This window comes from Vidua macroura, chromosome 8 (assembly GCF_024509145.1).
Source record: "Vidua macroura isolate BioBank_ID:100142 chromosome 8, ASM2450914v1, whole genome shotgun sequence".
Lineage (NCBI taxonomy): Eukaryota > Metazoa > Chordata > Aves > Passeriformes > Viduidae > Vidua > Vidua macroura.
In genome coordinates, this window is record NC_071578.1 from 15,430,411 (window position 1) to 15,453,287 (window position 22,877).

At 37.3% G+C, this 22,877-nt stretch overlaps 1 protein-coding gene across 1 annotated transcript in view; it reads left to right on the forward strand.

The window, feature by feature from the left end:
- Positions 1-5,847: 5,847 nt before the first annotated feature.
- Positions 5,848-22,877, forward strand: part of BLNK (B cell linker) — an 85,269-nt gene continuing 68,239 nt past the window's right edge. The window contains exons 1-2 of the mRNA XM_053984301.1: positions 5,848-5,929; positions 9,117-9,179. Of these exons, the coding sequence (XP_053840276.1) occupies positions 5,855-5,929; positions 9,117-9,179 (138 nt within the window). The 5' untranslated portion in view covers positions 5,848-5,854. The remainder of the gene's footprint in view (positions 5,930-9,116; positions 9,180-22,877) is intronic.

Sequence of the window (22,877 nt, forward strand, 5' to 3'; positions counted from 1 at the left end):
CCCCCCATCCTGTTATTTATCCTTTCCAGTTGTATCTCAGTTGTTCTAAATAAGTAGGAGAACTGAAGTTCTGACCTTTGAGTATTCACCTGGTACAAGTTTTTGAAGGAAACCTGCATGTCATAATCACAGACACACTATAATGCAGTACCATAATGTACCATGGCACTGTACTATACAGTATATATGCACTAACAGGGTCAACTTTGCTGAGATCTTCCACTGTAAAATACCATGCAGTGATGCCCACTGAGAGCTGAGGTATTACTTTGACATTTTTGCATTTATTTCATAGCAAGAGTCATAGGCATGGTAAAATACTTTCTACATATATCAATGCTCAAACCTCAAAAAGATCAATAGTGGTTGAACACGAATTCATTATACTAACAAAATCCATCAGAGAATATTAAAAAAAAATTAAAACAAGCATCAGCCACAGCATTTCAAATTTAAGTTGCCTAGGAATTTTATTTAAATAAGGCAAGACACTGAAATAATACTGAATTTCTGTTTTTAAATTTATTCACTAGGTTTTAGTGCATAAAAACGTTGCCAGATGGAAAGCTGTTCATACACATTTTTCTATACTTTATCAAAGAGTCAACACAGATGAATTTCAAAAGAGAGGTTTTATAAAGAAACTATATAAAGTCTAAGAGCAAACTATACAAGGCAGCACATGAATCTAGAGGAACAGACAGCAAGTTTTACCAATGTGTTCAAAAGAATAATAATCAAAAAGTGTCTCAGTTAAACAGCAAAGAATACTGAGTACTCACAAAGGATATCACAACCAAGCACTACAGCATCAATTCCAGCCTTCAAAAAAATCAAAGAGAATTTCTAATGAACAATGTCACTTTTGTAGCAGGTTGTGATTTTATTACTGTTATATTTTATTATACTAGTTAAAAACATGAGTTTTGGAAAATATAAAGAAAACTGGGTGCAAAATCCAGGCTACAAACAAATGCCTATGAGAATAAGTACATTTTTAACATGGTTCGTTGTGGCAAAGCTCTCTAGACTAACAGCTGAATCTATTGCTAGATCCACAGAGAAGGTCAAACTAACAGCAAAAAGCCATATCAAAAGATTTCACAAGGCTGAGTGATAACACAAAGAACAATTGTCCTTGATACAAGGGGGTTATGTCATGTATCCAGCCTCTCTGACAAAACATGCAAACAAAATCCCCCAGCATTCAGCAATAAATAAAATTCAGTTGAAACTACATGCCCCGGAAATTGATTAAAGAATTACTGAAATAAAGAAAAAGGGCATATTTATGCAGCAAATTGTATATAGTGGAAGTGATTTAAAGGTGACAGGTTTCAAGTCAGTGTATAGCCTTGGTGTGGCAATGGTACTAACCATTCTCAGCAACTTTTTGGGGATCTGAGGTTTGTTTTCATATTTTTTCCATTTGAGGCTTCTTTGGTTCTCAGTCTTTTGTGATCCCAAGAAAGGCCACACACCAAAACTAGAACAACAGACATGGAAAAAACCCAGATGCCCATTTCATAACATAAAGATTCTCATAAGTTTTGGACAAACATGGATATATTATGTCCTCTGATAATCCCTGCTACAGCACTAAATACTCTCACAGAAACAAGGATGGAAGAAAACACTGTGAAAGCAAACAAGGAGATTGGCAAAGATCCATGAAGTTCTTAGGCAGGTGTAGCTCTCTTTGGCCTCTGAAAATCTCCTTTATTGACTTATCAAAATCATAAAAAAACAATCTACTTCAGTCAAAAAGGAAACTCAAGACTCTGGAACTGGATTTTCATACCTCATATATCTACAGGGCAAAAATCTCCCCGTGAACATCATGGGGGAAGGAGGAGAGCAAACTAGAGAACAGTCAGCCCAACTTCAAATCTTACAAATATACAATGCAAGTGTTGGGCCTCAATATACCTATAAATTGTTTCTGCAGTAAAAATTGACTTTTCAGGAACAAACTGTGTCAAACCAGTCTCATTTCCTTCCTCATTATGATAGCTGCCTAGATAAGGGGCACAAAGTCCATATTATCACTGATGCTTTTATTAAGGTCCCACATAAAAATCATCACATACAAACTAGAGAAAAAGTGATTAAAGCAGTGTTTGTTGTAAGGTTATCTGACTCTCATTGAGAACATATTCTGTGAATCACTGCCAAACTCAAAGAGTATTTCAAGTAGAGTTCTACAGGGGCTTGCCCTGTTCTTAACTGTATTCAGGATTTTATTAACAACATGGGTGCTGCATAGCAAGCATTCCTAAAGTCTATCAGGATATTACTGAGCCAGAAGTGGTTTCTGTGAGCTAAACAGTATACTGGGACCAGCTTAGACACCTCATTTTTCAGAAAGTTACAGCCAAATTGAAGAGTTTGCTGAAAGGGAAAATACTTAAGGGTTTCCCAAACTACTACTTATGAACAAATGCTCCTGAAAATGGGATGGCTCCTTCAGAAACAGCAGGATGTCCTAGTCAAGCCCATCTGGTGCTTAGACAGCAATCATCCTTACAAGCAGACATTTCCTTTTGCTCCTTCCAGCAGCAGAGCACAAAATTTATTCTAGATCTCCTTCTTGCTGTTCCACTTTAGGACGTGGTGAATCTGATGCATCCCCAGCAACTCAGTTAAAAAAATGGGTTACTGAACTGTTTTCCAAGACTGACCCAATTTCCTCTAGTTGTGTTTGATCCTGCCTCTCTGCTGAAGCCCTGCCAAGATCTCTCCAGGTCCCTTTCAGAGTCTGTGATTTCTGTTGATTATGTTCCTCTTTTATTTCCTGTTAAATGAAAAAAAGAAAAAAGACAAAACCAATTAGCAAGACATTTATCAAACTTCTAGACAGATAGCTATAAGTGAGACTTCATTTTCCAATGTTCTTTTTATAGACTTATTTAGATGATGAGTATATTCTAGCTTTTTACTTTAAGAATGTTTTTCTCCCACCCACCATGAATGCCAAGCCTGTCAATCACACTAACAAAAACAAGCTACATATGGGACAGTTTAAGGAGGAAGAGCAGACATGAGAAACTGCTCCTTTAACTTACTTGGAATCAACTCCATCATGTGTGCCTGGGAGAAAAAAAAATGAGTATGTGGTAAGTCATGTTACTTTCATTATTTTTGTATAAAATGGGAAAAAAACAAACAGGGACAACAGTTCATATTTTCTGTACTGTAATACTTCATTGACCTATTTTGCTTAAATATATTTTCCTGGGACAGTATTCCAATGTTACATCCAGTAAAACAAGTTGCCTGCTGCTGCTACGGGGTTTTGCAAAGCCGGACTTGACTGTGAAAGTTTTGAGATAAGTTTAACACATTTAGTGCTTATGTTCATGAAGATATACAGTATTTAGTAAGAAATGCCAGTGGTATGATCTAGGACACAGTTTTTATACTGCTTTTTAACTATGAAATCACAAATTGAGAATTTAATTTACAAAAAGCCAAGGAACAGTAGCCTGCAAAAACTTGTTCTTTATGTTGCTTGCACATTTCAGACTCTAGGAAATGAACTTTAGCCAATATATAGTGTAAAGATGTGTTAACTGCTTGACATACAGGTTCTGTACGGGAATGAATTTCTCTTTAGAGGACAAAATACCTGGTGTATAAAATGCACATATTTAGATTTCTCTGAAATTTGGTAGTTCTCAAGTACTGGATGTCCTTTTTCATTAGGGCTCAAAAATGAAATTTCTTAATATACAGAATCATATTTCTACCTTTTTTTTTTGGAGGAGTGAAATTGTAAAATAGTGCAGAATAAAATTGTTAATGTCTCCAGTAAGACACACATTTTTAAAATAGCAGATTACTATCTGCACACATACCAAATACATTTTTAAGCCTGCCAGAGTTCACAGCAGATCAGGAGGCTCCAGGGAATTTTCAAGAAGCAAGTGAGCTTGATTTGCCCTAGGCTAGTGCTGTTTCACATTCAAGTATCTAAATTCTGCTTCAAAATTTTATGTAAGCACCTGAAAGTTTGGAAAGAAACCATTTCTGTGGCCTGTCTTTATCTGGGGAACTTTGGAAGCCTCAGTATTCTGCTCAAGAACTCCTCCCACTACAGTCCTCACAGCCAACATGTGTCCAAGTGCACATATTTATTTGGGTTTATCACACTGTGGGAGGTGATACATTAGACAGAGGAACTAGAAGTATGAGGGTACTAAGTGGAATCAGTAAACAAATTTGGGGTTCCCCAGCCAACAATTCTTGAAATAATCCCCTTGAGGGTAATGGAAAGCAAGTGAAAGAGCATGACAATATTCTCCATTTCTGTCACACACACTTAACAACAGAAAACTTCAACATTGATCAAGCCAAAGGCAACATCAGCACCAAGAGAGGAGATGCAGGATCCCAGATGAGCCTCCCCAAGTCCCTGGTCTTTTTTCCTCCACTTGTCATTATGTTTAATCTGACTAAAAGACTAATGGAAGAAAATTTCGTGCAAGTCTTACAAGTCTCTTTGGTTGAACCACCTATGCTACAGCCCCTTTGGGAGCACAAAACTGAGCATGACCTTCCCAAACAGATCTGCCTCATTCAGTGGCCAGAGGCAGACTGCATAAACACTGGCCTTTTAAGAGACTGTCGTAAGAGCCTAGAACACAAATTAAGGCAATGTCAACACAGAAGAAATAGCCACAATCTAGTGTTGAGGGAGAGCAGAGAGAAAGCGGGTAGCAGAAGGAGGACGCCTGGGCACAGCAAGGTGGGGCAGCTGGCAGGGCAGAGCTGCAGCTCATCCTGCAGCCCAGCAGGCAGTGCAGGAAGGTGACAGCAGCTGGCAGCCAGGAACAGTTCTCACACCTCAGTACTTCCAAAAATGCTCCCAGCCTGGTGGGGAGGAGGAGGAGGAGCAGGTACGGCTGGCAGAACGCACTGAACTGCAAAATTCTTAATGCATTATTTTTAATTTGCCTTTGAGATGTTCTGAACTAAGACTGCTAACACCTACTCGGTAAGCAAACAGCCTGTACCACATAAATATCTGCACTTCACATTATTCATGTTCCACACCTGATGCCATCTGTTATTTGGTAGATTCCTGTAAGCAGCCATTAAACCTGTAACTCACACATCTCCCACCCAGCTGCTTCCCACCTTCACAATTCATGACGACTCTACAACAGACAAAATCACCCCCTGTGCTCAAACTAAACAAGCAAAATTTCTTGCAAGGAATACATTCACCTCTCTCTTCTGGTTCTGTACACAATGGAAGGAGTATTGCTGCCTCCTGTCATCCAGGAAGATGCTGCCCCCCTTGGAAAAACTCACAGCCAACATTCATTGAAACACTGAACAACACGAAGCACTAAGAAATTCAACATCATTTTATCATAATATGCCAGCCAAGCACCTCTAAGGCTTTTCTGAGCCGGCCAAATTTAAGAAACAAGACCTTCAATCTTATTTCTGAAACTCTAGGAGTGGAGTTTTGATAGACTCAGTGTTCTGCCAAGTCAGAAGATAGCAAAAAGGCATTCACTGGCAACAACTGACCTGTCAGTCACTCTAACAGTAAAAATACATGCAGGAGAATTTTGAGGATAGCAGATGAGACACTTCAACTTTTTCAGTAATGACAGGTATGTGCATATGTTGATATAACAACCAGTTTCCATATACTGGAGTCACTCACACAAGAATATTGGTACTTCCTAAATCACCCTTTACAGGCGTTCACTTTAAGTGACCAAACAGGAAAAAAGTTGCAAAAACTACTTCCTCCTCAGATTTCTACATCAGTAAAAACCAGTAAAGCAAGAGTTCAGTATTACTCATGCAGATCAAGTCTTTCTCCCTGGATAGAAGCATGACCACAAAACTACCATCTCAAGAGGAGTTTGAGAAGTGGACAGCTTTTCAAGTTGCAGATCTCTTAAGACAGGTACTGAATTTGTATGTAAGACTTTAGAGAGTTCAGTCTAAATTCAGCTAGCAGAAACACTTACTGGATTTATCCTTGAAAACCAGGTATCTTATCCCACATCTAGCACAAATATTTAAAAGTGCTAAAAATAGTTTAGTCAGCACTTATTAATATAACATGAGTTTTTTGGTACTCTCCTGTTTTCTATAGAAATCTAATTCATGGTAGAAGCTAAGATTTCCAACATTACAAACCATTCAAAAAATGTTTCCTCATAGGAATATTGCTTATAAGAGAAAAGGTATTTCATGCCCAAATTTATTTCCTGCTGGGAAAAAAATAATCATTTCAGAGAAAGTGTGTCTAGTTTTATATTTTAATATAGCTTTAAAATTTACAGCATGTCAATAAGAATCTACTGTTCATGTTTTCTTCTCAATGCATATACATACACAGTCGTTGCTAAATGTTGTTTAAGTTTAATGTACTTGAACCTTTTTTGGGGGGGGGGGTAATTGCACAAAATATTCCAAGCTCATTTTAAGACATCTTTCACTATCTTACTAATCTCAGATATATAAAATATATCTTCCATGATACAGCCTTTTTAAATCTCATTTTTCCTTTTAAATTACTGAATACTATGACTCAGGTTTTAGAGTTCTACCTGTAACTTCTAAAGTCCATTCCTGCAATTGGATATAAAATCTCATTTTTTATCTCTTTTGTTTGTTTTTATTCAAGTTACTCCATGTAATTTTGTATATAGGACCTTTTTTTTCATGTGTTTATTCTAATTCTAACTGTAAGAGCACCAATCTTTTCCAGTACCTTCTTTACACCAAGAGTGAGAATTCATGGTCATTAAGGTTTCTCATTGTTTTCAGCTAAAGGAGCATACAATTTTTTCAAGACAAATAATAATGCTATAAAGTCTTCCCACAGGAGTTCCTGTTTGTAGCCACTTAAAAATTAGACCACAGTTTAAAATGGTCATTTTGTATTATTTTTTTTCATTTTGCCTGTACGTAAATACATATGCTTATTCATGTACAATAAAATGTGCATGCTCATTTGTACAATTCATTCAAAATAAATAAAACTACAACAAAACTACAAATAGGTTCACAGTGGAGATGAAGCAAAGGTGGACCCCTGTTCCCACACTGAGAAAGCAAACCTCTTCCATGGAATTAATTCATGCCATAAAGGTAACAGATCAGCTAAGCTGTGAACTCAGTACTGTGAGCAGCTACTCAGAGGATTCATTAGCTCAAAGCCTTTCAGCTTAAAGAAAAACAGGCTAATTTATAGAAGTTAGAATGGTTTTTAAGTACCCTGCAATTCTATGCAGAATACAAGACAGAAAATTAATAACAGTTGTTCAACAACTCAGAGGCTTTGAGGGAAATTTCAGGCACACCATAACGACTGGCTCCATACTTGTTAACACTGAGTCTTCCAACTTTATAAAAATCTCTTAATGCCTATGCTTACACTCACAACACTGATTCAAGCAGCTAAATAAACCAGTTACTACAATATATCCACATTAAGTGCTGGGCCATTCTGTGTATCAAAGACTGGCCCAGCCATTTGCCTGTGGCCACTGTGGACAGAGCTGTCAGCTCCACTGCCAGCACTGCAGAGAGCCTCAGCACAGCTACGCCATCATTTCCATAGTAAGACTACATGCTGGGGGCTGTGCTGGATCTCCCCACCCTAACACTGGCCATACATGTGCATGAACCCTAAAAAAAGCTTTTAAGGCAACATAAACAAGTACCAAAATGTGCTAGAACTAGGATTGCCTCCGTAGCCTGAATTTCGCATATTTACATATACATTATGATAGCCTGTAACTGCTTCTTCATATGCTACCTTTTCTGTTCACAAAACCTGCCAATGCAGAGAAACCAGCAGGTTTCTGCATTATCCTACACCACTACAGAAGTTGTAAGGTGCACAAGGCCAGGGCTGGCTGAAAACCAGAGAGCAAATACACAGTACTGTTGATTTAATTCTGCCTTGAAATATCAGATCCTGTTACTGCCCCAGCACAACACTTTTACCTGAAGATATGCAAGTCACCCAGAAAAACATGACATTTCCCAAGTGTTTGACTTGCAGCAGTGGGAGGCAAGAACTACAACCACAGTGGCAGCTCTGCTCAGAAGGTCAAAATGGCAAAATATTTACTGTGCAGATATACGTTTATATCTCTTAAATCTAAACACTTGTAGTACCCACTGGATACTGTGTGAATTTTATTTCTCATGCACCTCAACTCCCCTTACAAATGAAGTTTTCATGTCAGAGAGTGGTCTCAGAAAAAACAATTAGCAATTTTGAAGCACTTGGACAATACAGAGTGCTATAGAATAGTTCAGATTTTGAAAAAATCATTCAGATTTTTTCAGGGTTCAGAGAAGATTTTGAGTACTGTGCAGGACAGGTACACAAGATCAACAAGCAGCAAGCACTGAACAGAAAACAATACATTGACCTTCAGGAAAGTAATATCAGCTTCCATGTTCTGTGACTGAGGCTGGGTTTTCTAGAAGAGGTATACTCATGTTGATGCCACAATATATACATAAAATGGGTATATGGATAGTCAACATCAACTTTGTTAAAAAACACGATTACCACAACCAAGTTACAGGAAAAAATCCTGTTTCTGAACCTGAATTCTTTCCAGCAATGCCCATCATCATGGTTAAGTGCAAGACACAGCCCAAATATCTGGTGCTGAAGTCAAGTAGAGCAAATAGAGGTTGGTAAATAGCCATGTGGGATGATGACATGGCTACTGTTGAACTTTTGCCTCAGGTTACCTTTTAACCTCTTTCTAATTCTGGCTTCTTATCCCACAGCAATCCACAGTATTTCTGTTGGGTTCCTTGTTCCACTTACATGACATTTGCTGCTTCAAAGTTTCTTCTTGTCTACTCCATTCACAATTTCATTAGCCTTTATCCCCTGTAATCTTTCTTCCAAAGAGGTAATACTGTGTCTTATCTCTTACGTGAAAGTCACTGCCTAAGTATTACAGTTACTCAATATTCTTTTTCTAATTATCCTTGTCAAGTAGTACAACAATTTCCACAACCCTGAGTATTTGAGCATGGAAATATTAATTAGTTTGTTTACAAATGTCAAGTTCCACACGATTGTAATAATCTTGTATTTTTTCTCATCTCAGTTTGGAATGCCTGAATCTGCTGTGGTTGTAGAAAAACTGTGCATGAATGGATCTCATTTATTGGTAAGCAAATATTCCATAAGAGCTCCCACTCAGGTGTATTTCAGCTTGAGGACTGTACTCCTTACAGTGCCAGGAAATAACGTGAAATGTTTCCTTCTTTATACACACTTCATCAATTGCTTTGATTTTGCATTTTAGTGGGTTGGTTTCCAACTGACTCCAGGAATCCCCCTACACAAAAGAAATCCCAGCCAGCCTTCCCAGCTCCAGAGAAAGGGCAGATATAATCAGCCATCAGCACACAGGTGTGGCAGGGGACAGCTCATTAAATATGAGGAGGTTGTGGGGTTTTTTAACATTATAGATAATTTTAAACCCATAATTTATGTAAAAGTTTTTTCATAACATTTGCATGATTAAGAACATTTCCCAGCACAGAATTGTACATAAATTTTATAGTAAAAGTTTAGAGAAACAATGCCTGAAAAATCTGATAATGTCCTTTCCTGACCTCTGTAGAATTTTTTGTATGAGTGTGTCTAATTGATTGCAACTAATTAGGAGAGAAGACTTAAATAACTCCTTGAACTGCAAGAATTCCTCTACCAATTATACCGTTTGTGTAGCTACTGAACTAAAAGTTCCTTAAAATCTATTTTAAAGGTAAAATTATTGTTATGGCACTTTTATGCACTGCAGAGATAATATGTTTGCTTGGCAATTCATTGCTCAACAGAACTGTTTCCTGGGTGCATCAGGAGTTATGCCTGCTGTTTATGCTAACAAGAGCTTCAGTGCTGCCAACATGATTCATGAGACTGCAGGTGCACCATGGCCACAGAGTCAAACTGGGTTTTACCAACAGTTCACACCAATGTAGTAGGGCTAACAAAGCTGTCAAGTACACACTGACTCCTGTCCCATTCATCCATTACAAACTGGATCACTAAAGCTGCTGCAGTTTCCATCACTGGATGAGAGGCAGTGAAGCTAAAGGTGGATGTGGTAGCTTCCTGTGGCTCTGCAAATAAAGCTGTAGAGCAGCAATGGACTGAGAAGTAACTTCAGAGGTTAGTGGTAACCTATTCAAAACACAAGTGAAAAAAGCAAGGAGAACAATGGGTGGCCTTTGGTGACAGTCTACAATAGAAAATCAGTATGATTAAAACCAAAAGCATTTGCTAGTATGTTCTCCAAACTATGTAGTATCTTCAAAACACCTTTAAAGATTATTTTGCACTGCAGAAAACAAGGCATTATACATTATACACGTGACACAATAAGCAACATACATATTTTTATGTCATTATAGAAAAACTGAGACAGGTCTCACACACTGGTAGAAACTTTCCTACAAATTTTATATATTAATTGAATTGTTCAGTAGCCTTGTCAACATGATAAATCTGCATGCTTGAAAAAGAATTAATTATGACAATACTAAAAAAAAATTAAAATACCTATATTTTGCTATCATTAATAGCTTTATTTGAGTAATTGTAAGATGCTGTTCTCCTGTGTACAAGCTAACACATATGTCAACTTAAAAGTAATTAAATCAACAGCCAAGTTTTTTATTCCAAGCTCCTAGCCCAGTATATGAGAAATCTGTACTGTGCCAGAAATTAAATGTTCCTTAACTGCTACAAGGTGTGCTTTAGAAAGCACAGCCTTAGTAGAGCTACCTTAGCAGTATGCAGTGGAGTAACCATATGTTGGACACTTCCACTCAGAAAATCTGAGTTTCCTTCTACGTGACATACAGCATGATTCCATAACTGCATCTACTGTTGTGTGTAGAGATGTTCAGAATTCAAAAATCCCAAAAATCCTGAAGCTGTTATGTGCCTGTTAACTGTCTTTTGCAAGAACTTGAGGGTTTGCACTTCACTTTATGCTTCAGTTATAAGATGAATATTATTTCCTTCTACTCCTGTCTGCAAAGTCTAAACAGAAGCTCAATATCACTTTTAGACATTGAGTTTAGAATCACTAGAGAAAAGCTAGCCATCTATCACTACACAGCAATGAACCAAAAAAAACTAAGCCCAAAACCCTTAAAACACTTGAACAAGCCTGATGACACCTACTAAAGAGAAGTGACAGGTTTACCTTTGTATAATAATTTTCAAAAAGCCAACGTAAGTTTGCTGCTGCGTGCATAGAGACCCTGTAGATGCACACATGTAGATCTCATGGTACATGTGCAGTGTTTCTGTGTGTCTAGCAAAAGTTACATGAATATTTAGATATAGATCTGGTTTTACCATGAGATCTGTTAGGAATCATTGGAAAAGTGAAAATTCCTTCTAGCCTGGCAGATAAAGAAAGCAACACTGTGGTATCTGACATGAGAACACAGTGAGCTTCCCCCACTGTGCATTCAGAGAGGCCCAAGTTACTGTTTTACCTCTGCATCAGCTGAAAAATTGTCTTCCATCCCAGCTGCAGAAGTCACATCCGAGTGCCTGTGAAGGCAGGGAGGGCACCCCAAGGGGAGGCACCCCAACACCTACCCTTCCCAGCCTTCATAATTCCCAAACAAGCCCTTCTTCTCACAGTGTGACTCCTGCAGCCTGCCCCAAACCCCTGCTCTGGCACTGACCCTTAAGCACATGCAGTACAGGTGTTTTGTGCCGCTGAGATATGCCAAAATCCAGAGGTAGTGCCAGCCCGCTTCTAGGCAGCACTGGCAGGAAGCTCTCCTGGAAAGAAAGATTTGCAGCCAGCACATTGCACTTTTATCAAATATACAAACACCAACCCACCAGAGGTGTGCCTGTATTTCCTGGTTTTCCAGTGAGGATATTCATCTTTCAAAATTTTCCAAAGAGGAATGTTGTCAAATGGGTAAATGCTGCAGAAGGTAATTATCCTAAAGCATGCCACTGAACTAACACAAAACTACTTAGGGAGCCATCCTGCGCAAAATCCTTAATGTCAAATGCAAACTGCATTTTATTTGAAAGTGAATCAAACATTTATCAATAGTAAGGTCTTTTTGAAGTTTAAAGTATTCAGAGTCATGCAGGCATTATGGCCACAAAATCTGTAACAAGTTGGCCACAACACCTTAAATCAATTTTACTGCCTTCAGAATAGAAATAATCAACATCCATATGGTCATTTCTTTGAATATTTCTTGCCTTTGAGTGGCTAAAAAACAATCATTTTTATGGTAATATCATATTCTGTTTCATAAACATACTGAGCATACAACTGAACTTTTATAGGAAACTAAATTACATGCATTTCATAAAAATTTAGAAGTAATAGCTCTTCTTTTACACTTCTGTAGAATCTAAAAACACAAAAGGTTAGTATATTACATCTGAAGTGTACCGTGCAGTTTCATTTTTCATCAATAGTACCATACTTGTGATAGTTACTCAATATGCAGGTCACATCTGAGTGATGCTAATCTAGTCCTAATGTGCAAATCAGCATTAAGCCACAGCTGCATTGCACAGAGCATATTATATTCTCTTGCTTTTTAATGTCTGAACTCGCTACACTGTGCTCCTGGCTTTTCAGTTCCCTCTAAGTGTAGGTTGTTTGTTTGATGTTTTTTTTTTTAAATTCTGTTTTGAATTCTCAGTGACAGATTGAAAAAAGATATAAAAACAGTGAAGTTTTACTTGAACTTCAGAACTGAAAATAGGAGACTTTTTTATTATATTTGTATATAGAAATTTACTAAAAGAAATCTAAACACAGCAAAAATGGTCAGGCATTGATTCTAAACCACTTTCATGTATTTCTCCTCTTTCTTGCTCTTTCAAAATGTGTTTTGAATTGCATGGCTGGAATAGGAATGCCCTGGAGAAAACCAGAGCCATGTTATTCACAAATACTCTACTGGGGATTTTTGAATAATATTTTAAAAACTGAACTGGTGTCTTCCTGTGGGAGATTCCTGACTCCCTGCCAGTGCAAAACACTGCCAGAGCTTGTCAGGTTCAACTCACCAAGCCTGTCCTTTGACGTCATTTCTGTCAGCATTGCTACTGAGAAAAAGCAGCTCTTGTCCAGAAAAAGCAAACCTTGTCTCACTTGGGTGCTCCCTCCCACCCCTGCAATGCAGAAGCAGCAGACAGGAAAGGACAGGAACCACATCTGCTTTCAACAGTGGCCACAGCAACCAAACACACCACACCTAGAGCTCCTCTGTTGCTATTTGAAATAGCAACACCTTCCCCAGTTTCAGCTAAAAGACTATTTCCCAAAGATGGGAATGATATTTTCACATCATGGGATGTAGGAATAGGTGGAAAGGCATTAAAATTGGTTTAGGTGGCTTGGATATCTGCTTGGAAAAAAGATAACCAGCATCAGGTTCTGTTCAGATTGATCTGACATCCACCCCTGTATACTTAGTTTTACAAATAGAATTCAGGCCATGAATGCCTTGATTTTCCAGAGTGGGGGGAAAATTCTTTTCTAGGTCCTATATAAACAAAAGAAATTAAAGACTTACTAAGTACATTCTTATAAGCTAATTCTTCTGGGAAAGAGCCAAAAGAGACTTGCAGAGTTTTCCCCGGGTGTCAAGCAAGCACAGAAAGCTTAGGTAAGGTCAGAGAAGCACGGTCCCAGTTGCAGGTACTGTTGAGTCCCACCTGTGGGCTGGCTGTTGACACCTTAATGCTCCAAGTGCATTTCCAGGGTTTAATAATATACTGCATATCTCAGAAAGCCATAAAATAAGCTTTTTGCAATGACACAAAATTTTAGTATTAATGTTTTGGCATATCCAATTGTTTTGGAAGTAGAAGTGATAGAGGCATTGTTTGTCCTGCCTTAGGCAAGCTCACAAGGTTACCATGGCAAAAAAGGGATTGCTCACCACAGAAAACTGATGTTACAAAAATACACATCTTCAGCTACAAAACTAAATTAGGCCGTGTAACTGCATTCATTTAGTTGCATTTTTACACAATTTTTATTTCTCTGACGTTACTTTCTCCTATTTATCTACCATCTGTCACCTTCCCCCTTTGCATTTCACAGTGACCAAGCCCCTCTTCACCCACTCCCCTTTAAGCCTCCTTGCCTTCAGTGCCTTCCAACACCTAGGGTTTTGTTTCTGCTCCTCTTTTAGCCAGGCCTTCCTTCCCTTTGCTCCTTAATTAGTTTCTATTGGGCATGGATTGAACTTTCTCCTACTGACATTCCTCATGGATTTACACTCCTTCAGGCTTGCCTCATTTCCATTCTTCACAGATGTAAAGGTTTCCTCTCAGAGACAACAGGAGTGGCTTAGATATCAAAAGTATTTTTTTCAGAAAGACCTTAATTTCCAGGTATTTCTACAGGCTGTGCTCACTTTCTCAGTGAAGAGGGGATAGTAGTAGGAGCTGGGCACCTTAAGAGCTGGGTCTCTTTTGTGCAGAGAAGTGATCTTAGCACCTATCCCTTTAGCAAGTACTTCACAGACTTTGAAAACACAGTTGAAATAAAGTTGTTTAAAATGAAAGTTTTCAGGGCAGGAAGAAACTGAAAATAGTTCCTTCTCCAGGGAGACAGATGCAAAGTATTAAAAGAGAAGGCAGAAAACGTAAGAGTAGAGCAGTGCAAGCTTTGCCCCCGAGCAGTTCTTGCAGGGATGCAGTGGGGGGCTGAGCAAAGGGCCAGGGAAGAACAGCTCCCTGGGTCCCCTGAACATCAGCAGCTGCTAAGTCCAGAAGGCTTTAGTTCTGTTTCTTGCTGTTTCTAACCAAATAGGAAACTGTTTCTGAAAGCAGAATGCGTTACTCAGAGTCATTTCAAGAAGAAGAAAATGGCAAGAACATGTCTTAGAAAGGAGACAAATGTTGATTAACTTATCACGTAACTAGAAGCAAAGAGCCACCTTAAAGAGGCATGGGCTAAAAGAAAGATATTTTACAGCTAAGCACCTCTGCTGCTTATCAATCATCTTCAATCAGGTCATAAGGTACAAGGGTACTACACATTCATGCATCATCAAAGCATAAGGCAATTGTAAAGTAACAGCAAAATTTGCATATTTATCCTTATTCTTAAAAAAAAAAAAAGGAAAAGAAATATGAAGCTGGATTACTGAATGCAGATATAATTTCTGAAATCTAGGGCACTGTGAAGATACACATCATTCTTGGCACACAAGAACGCAAGTGATTTTAGCTATCAAGTTATTAGTTAAACATATATGAATATTAGCAAATAAAACACTCAAATTATTAGACTGAGATACAGAGTCAAACATCATTATCACTGGATTCCCATGATAGTTAGCTTAGAAACTGAATTTTATCCGATCATTTTGAATTATTTACCTGCCAAGTATTTTCAAATATCTCAAAAGCAACTTAATAAAACTGTCTAATGTCATAGCCCAGCAATGGAATCCTGCAGTAAAAATCCTGAGCCCATGCAAAAGTATTTATTGCAGGAGTGGTCCCTTATTTTTTTTTTCTTTGACAGAAGAGTATTTCTATTCATATTCCAAATGCTGCTGCCAGAAATTATTTGAACATTTTTTTTGTTTTATGCAGCAGTTGCAAAAGATGCAAAGTGTTTGTCTGCTTTTCAGTCTTTAAGCTCCAGCACACAACAATTCAATTGAATTCTAAATGTCATGATAGTCATAATTACATTAAATATGGATTAAAGGAATATCTTTTGACACAGAGTTCTTTGTTCTCAAAGTTTGCTGATGATTTTAAATGTTTTGTGTACCTTTCAAGTTCAGGGAACATGAAAAAATGTGAGAAGTTGTGGAAATTAAGCCACTGTGTCATAGTTTCTAATGTGGACTTTGTAAGCCCTTCACTGAAAAATAGGAAACCTCCACAGAGCCTTGGGCTTTGTAATTTTTAGTTTCCTTCCGTTTCTGTTTTGTTCAAGTATCCTAGTTATAAAAGTGCACCCCTTCTTTTGAGAATTTGTGATTAGAAGGATCTTCATTTTGGTTGCTTTTGTACTTGTTCCTTCATGAAAGATCAGGAGATTTTACAATGCATGTAAGTTGCTTCGCAATACCAATGTCCAAAATCATGAGTAACATTTAAAAATCAAGTCAGAAATTACTGGCTATCCCCCATTGTTAAATACCAGCTGCTAACCATTTCAGAAATCTTCTAGCATGCCTAAACAGGATTGCATTAAGTACAGCTGACTTTAGTCTAAGTTTCTATTGCAAGTAGAGGGAACCTGGAAAGGCCTTGAATATCAACATTTTATTTGAGGCAGTGGGTGATGTTAGTGCCAAAATGAGATAAATTTCCAAGGAGATAGCTTTCAAGCTGCTATTCTTAATCAAAGAACTAACTGGAGTCCTAAGTGCAGAAATGAAAGATGACTAGAAATTATTGAAAAAAAAAAAATAAAGGAACTTCCACTAAAAAAAAAAAAAAAAGGCAGAGAAAGGAATACCCTTTTGTTTAAACCTGTCTGGATACTGCAACTACAAAGCTACTAATTGTAAAGTGGCATGAATGAAAGCAAAGCAAGTACATTGTTACCCCCACAGGATATCCACAGGGGTGTTTTGTGAGGATGGTTATGCCAGGACAGTTCTGCTGGTAGATTTTCACTTAGACACCCTTGTAGCTTAAGATTTAGATATAACCCACAATAACCTGAGCACTTTTTGCTAATGCTGACTGAGCTATTATGGCTGTATTAAAGCACTTAGGCACCTAAAATGAAAGGTCATGAAGTCTGCAATGCAAAGTTACAGCAACTAGAAGCATTGAGGAAGTTACCAAGAGTCAGGGAGTTTCCCTTAGTAAAATGAAGCCATCCTGGGTTTTTTGCAGGATGACATCTGCTCTGAATAAGCATGATGCTAAGGGGAAGGGGGGAAAAAAGCAAACACAACAGAAACACCAAGCCTAGGTGCCAAGCCTATAGATTGCTACTAATGTAGTGACTTCTGAATTTCAATGTCATATTGTCTTTAATTTAAAATGATCAGCAGGTCTTGCACAACCTGTCAGTTTTCAGCATACTGCTAAGAGCAAAAGCTTCCAGCCATTCCTATAATGGCTCAAAAGCCACTATTAAGTATTTATCAATCTTTCCATATCTAAAAAGTCATGGAATTTGCCCACATTAAAAAATAAAAACAAAACACACACAAATGCAATTGCAGAGATCTTTCATAAGTTTTCCCAGTGCCAATTTTGTGCATAAGCTCAGACCTTACCATTAGGGAATCTGGCTTGGAGTTTGGGTTGGACTGCTGGGAAACCACATCACACACTGGTGCTCAGGAAGAGACATGTTGGAAAGAATTTAGAATTCCCAGAGGTCCTACAAAACCCATGCTTAGAAGAATAAGAATTTCAATCATTTCATGTATTTTAGGCCCCTAGAATACTGAAGAGTAAATTCTATTCAAAATTCACATTAGTGTGTCAAATGCAGAAACACAGATTCTATTTGTAGGGTATTTGATTTTCTCTAGGCACTCTTACCTGCAGTATTTGACATCACATTAATAAGCAGATAGGCACAAAATTCCTACAAAAGATACTTTAAATTGTTTATTAATATTCTTTCAACCTGCTAGAGAAGATTTTTATTTTGTTTTTTTGCTTTTCTATTTATTTCTTCCAATGTTCCTATGTAGCTGGGCTTTTTCCCTTAACAGTTAAACTATTTTGTCCCCTGCTATTTGAATGCAATTTACACTTTTAAAAGGTGTTATTATCTGCATCCATTGCAACAGAGCCCTTGAAAAGCATAAGACAGAGAATTATTAAAACCTTACAAATGCCATGGGGTTGATTTCTCATGGTGTGACCCTGATAGAGTAAAAAATTTGATTTTCTATCAAACTTACTTAAATGTCCCATTAGACATCTAGAACATCTAATCAGCATAATATGAGTAGACAGAGTACTTAACCATCTGAATGTCGGATGTGATACAAATGAATTGAACAAGTCATACAGTTTTTTGGTTAAAAAAATACAGGCATTAGACTACAAACATATGTTATCTATTTTGAGCTGATGACCTATTTTACTCACTCAGAACTACTCAAGGCAAATGCTGACATTTGCCCTTAACCCCTAGTTTCCTGTGAAGGGGAAAATGCAACACTTCATTTGTGTTTTAGATTGTCTGGGTCCTGTAGTATATAAAAAGCAGATTAGAGAAATGTCTCTATTACACTGTAAATGAAAGAGACTCTTCACTGGAACAAATAAACAAACCAACCTCAATACCTCACTCTTTTACCTGAATGTTTTTGACTCAGGTGGTATCAGAGTATCGGAAATGCATCTGTACAAACACAGCACCGAATTTTGAATAGGCAGTAGGAAAAAAGGGAAAATAAATTCTGTAATAGTATCATCCCCAAAGCCTGGGGTTTATTTGGTCATATATACACTTTCCAAACAGAAAGTCCCCTACTGACAAAATTTCAGTGTTTTATAGAACTGTACCATGCATTATTTATGGTGTTATCGTTTCTTCCTTTTCCCTGTCCAATTAAGTATTCTTGAACTTTACAGTGTAGAGCTACATTTTCTGTTGGGTCTTGAAGGACTTTTGTGACTGTGCTCATGAATAAATTCAAAAAATATTTAAAACTGAGGAACTCAACAATTAGGTCATAGGAGATTTTTTAAGTTTTTCTGGTTTTCATCACAACATAAACCACCACATTCATTCCAAATGTGATAAATATCCATTTGGTCAGCACAAATAAAACTGGTATCATTTAATAGTGGCAGACAATAGTTGAATTTCCACAACATAACATGAAGTATGGTTGCAACATCAAGAGTTTCTTGGATATGATTTTGCCTTTGTTGAGCTTCAGCTTGAAGTAACCTCAACTCGTGAATTTTAATCAGCTAAAGCCAAATAGAGCCAATTTAGTCATGTTAAACAGTGCCCAGATTCACTGACACACTGCAAAACCTGGTTATCAGTCAGGTCAACAACTCTTCCAACCTCCAGTTCCTGATCGTGTGCACCTCACACACTTCTGAATGAGCTGCAGATTCCCTCTCTCACACATGGATAATAGTGGGAAGCCGCAGTCATTTTACAAACATATCAGAGTGGGAAATTCCAGGGTCTCTTACTTGCCAGGTAATGCAAAGAAGGGAATATATAATTTGTTTTTCCTTATTTAAGTCTTCTAGGAGACATCTGGTCATAGCATGCAAGTATATTATTTAGCTGGCTAATTACAGTCACATGTAAAAAGCAGTAGAAAGTACTAAGTAAATAAAATTTACTTTTATTACTCAATGTTTTATTTTTCTGGACTAAAATACAATACTTCTGTTTAGGTTTATGTAGGAGATACACAGGTTATTTCTTTAATTTATATGGACAAGTTTCTTAATTTATTTTGTTTTGTAAGTCTGAAGTTTAAAATCTGTGCTTCCTTCCCATCCAAGAAAAATAAGTTAATGTAAAATACAGATTTAGCAACAACACCCATCCATTTCATCACCATCTTACATTATTAGGGAGGTGGTTTTTTTTCATTTTTTACACTTTTATTGCACCAGAAATAGCTACAAGTAGTTGGAACTTATAATTGAAGTAATATAGTCATGGCTAGCAGCTTTTGTGGAAAGCCATGCTAAAAATAGAGTATTTCTTGAGCTATGAAGAAACTTAAGTAATTCAAATTGCCCAGTTTTATCCAAAAAAGTTTTTTTTTTATTTTGTTCATGGTCAATTAAAAAAGAACTGGATTCACATCGATATTGAACTCATTACAAACCTTTTAACACAGTGAGGGATTAACTTCCAATAAACAATTTGCCAGGAATTGATAATTGACATATCAAAATTCAAATATTCTCTCTTTTTGTTCTTTTCCTGTTTTACAAGTGTATATGCCCAATTGTAAGGATGGCTGTTATGTAATATGATCATCCATTATTGCCTCTTGACTTTCACAAATCATCAAATCATTTAGAGAGAGCATATGTTTTTTATATGAATGTTCAGTGTTCATACAATTCCTAGTTTGCTTCTGCATGTAAACAGCACTACATAATAGTCACTCTGCACTATAAAATTCTTTAAAACCTTGATTAAAGTGTTTAAATGTAAAAAACTGAAATATTCACTCTAAGCTAAATTTCAGTATTAGTCAAGTTTGGTTGAGAGTGTGAAAGGGAGAGACAAAATTAAGCAACAGTGACTTTTTCCTAAAAAGAAACTACTCCCACGCACAAGGAAACTGGGGTTAGGAGAGTTATTTGAAGTTAACATGTTGGTCACACTCATCCCAGCAAAAATATCACTGGCTTCCAGATACCATTATAAGGACAGGCTAATATTAGAACTGTTCAAAAATATGTGTATTGTTTTCCTGGAACGAGCTTATTTTTGAAGCCATGTGAATCTTCAGAAATTACTAGGATGTGAAAGGACATTTGCATGCACAGTTTTGACCTCTTCTCTTGCTCTTTGCCTGTTAATATATCTCAGCTGGTTTGTCTTTTAACATTCCAAAACTTCCAGCAGCTTTCAAAGCGCAACTTTTCTCAAAGAAAACATGCTGCTTTTCCTTTCTCCCCACACTCTGAACTCTGCACAAACTTGGTAATAGATTTAAAGACATGCTTCTCCAAATTAGTGCAATGGCAGCATCCTGAAACTCAAGTGCTGTTTTATGAACTGCCAGGAGAGGAAAGAGTGTCCGTGTGTCAGTGGAAATTTGGAATTTCTTGTAAGCATTTAATCTTGGCTGTCAACAACATGTTGGGTCATTGACTTATAAAGCTTTGAAGCAAAAATATTTATTTTTAGGCACTTTAAATATATGTTCTGGTATTTATTTCACTTCAAGAGCCATGCTTGCTAACTACTGCTTATTTAAATTTCAAAAATCGGTAGAAAAAGATTTTTCTAAAGGAGATTCATGTGTATTTATATATAGTGTAAGAGTCATTTCAATGACATTTGGCATCATTTTTATAACCCACACTAATCGTCTTGCTCTCAATTAACTTGGGTCACTGCAAGAATGGGCCAAAAGGAAGTCTACTCCACATGCATTCCTGAACAGTATCTAATGCTATAAAATCAGTGCTGAGTATACTAGGAGCAAGACTATAAAATCTGAATTCTTTGAAGGTTTGAGAACTTTAGATGTAGACAGACTTCACTGGCTTCCGTGAAGTGTCAAAGAGAAAAAGACTGATATTTACATTTATGAAGATTCATCATGCTGAAAGGGAAGGGAAAGATTCACATGATGGGTACCCCAGAACTTTGATTAAATATGCAGATCCAGCACGAAATCCAAATAAATAAATGTTTGTGAATAAAGACCAAGCAGCAATACAGAAGTATAAAAAACACAAATGCTGTATCACTAACATACTGCTAGCCTGTAGATCAATATAAATATGCACAGGAACACCAAAACTTTCATCTAATATGCTGAGTCCTGTATCCAAAACTAGTTCTCCTTTTTCCTATTGAAATCATCTAACAGTCTAACATCTAAAATCTATTAAATAGATATAAGTCACTTGACAAACAGGTCACTGTACTGTTAAATTTCCATGCAAAAACAAAGGAAGTGAAAAACTTTCAAGGCACCTTTTCCTTTGCTTCTTTCTAACTGACATTAACTGTTCAGGTCTTGACAGCTAAAGTAAAAGGAAATCAAACCTCTCAAATTAAGTTACTCTCTACCTTGATAGCTATCCCCACAACATCTATCACCCAGAAGCGTCATTAGCAGCAGACGTGTTGCACTGACAGAAGACATTGTTGCTTGCATTAAACCAGAAAATACTTTAATTAAACCATTTAAACACACTAACAAATTTATTGGCATCCCAGAAAGACAGGGTATTGGGGTATGGGGGAGAGAATGCTCTATCTAAAGGCTGTCTTCAAATTTCAAACTGAGAAAAATAAAGCAGATGTTTATATCAAATACCCTTAAACACATTGTAGCTGAGTGCTTACAGAGAAAGTTTGCAAAGCTCTTTGTGTCACTGGTACACATTGAGTAATACTGTTCTAGCCTTTCGCTTTGCCCCTTCAAGATGTGGATCTCAAAATCTGGGACTGTCCTGGCCATAAACCACTAAGCAGCACCCTGCACTCTATCACAGGCCAGGAGAGAGGTGACTCCTCTGTGCTATACCTGTCCTCCTCCCCACCTTAGAAGTCCTCATCCAGACTCACTGCTGTGATCCAATGCAGATTTTGTTCATACTTTGAATTAAGATATTTACAGACACAAGCACGTGTAGTTGTTTCTCTCCAGGGGCAGAAATAGTTTCTCCTGTTTGAGCCAGGACCACATATTGCATGCACTGTTGGAGACAGTCTTTTCAACACATAACAGTTGTGAAGGCCGAGTTCTTGCAGCTTAGACCTGGCATGAGTGCTTCACAGTAACAGGTGTGAATTGTGCTCAATCTTGATATCTCTTCTGCTCACCTAAATTATCACTATTTGTGGTGTTTTGTCCTACTTGCAATGACTGCCAGCCAGCACCTTAAGGTCTACCTTTTCACAAAGTTCTTTCAGCCATTGAAATGCAACAGTTGTGATCTTGCTGTTGGAGTCAGTGATTACTCACTACTAATAATGTCGCTTGCTGTGGCTGAGGTAATGTGAATCAAGAACATCAAGTTCTCATTTTCAATGCCTACAGATATAAATACATGACATACTTGCGACTATGTGAATTAAAGAGTATCTATCCAGGATAGATTAACCATTGTAACCATTGAGCTTATTGAAATCTAAACAGTGGAACTCAAGCACTACCTCAAAAACCTAAAT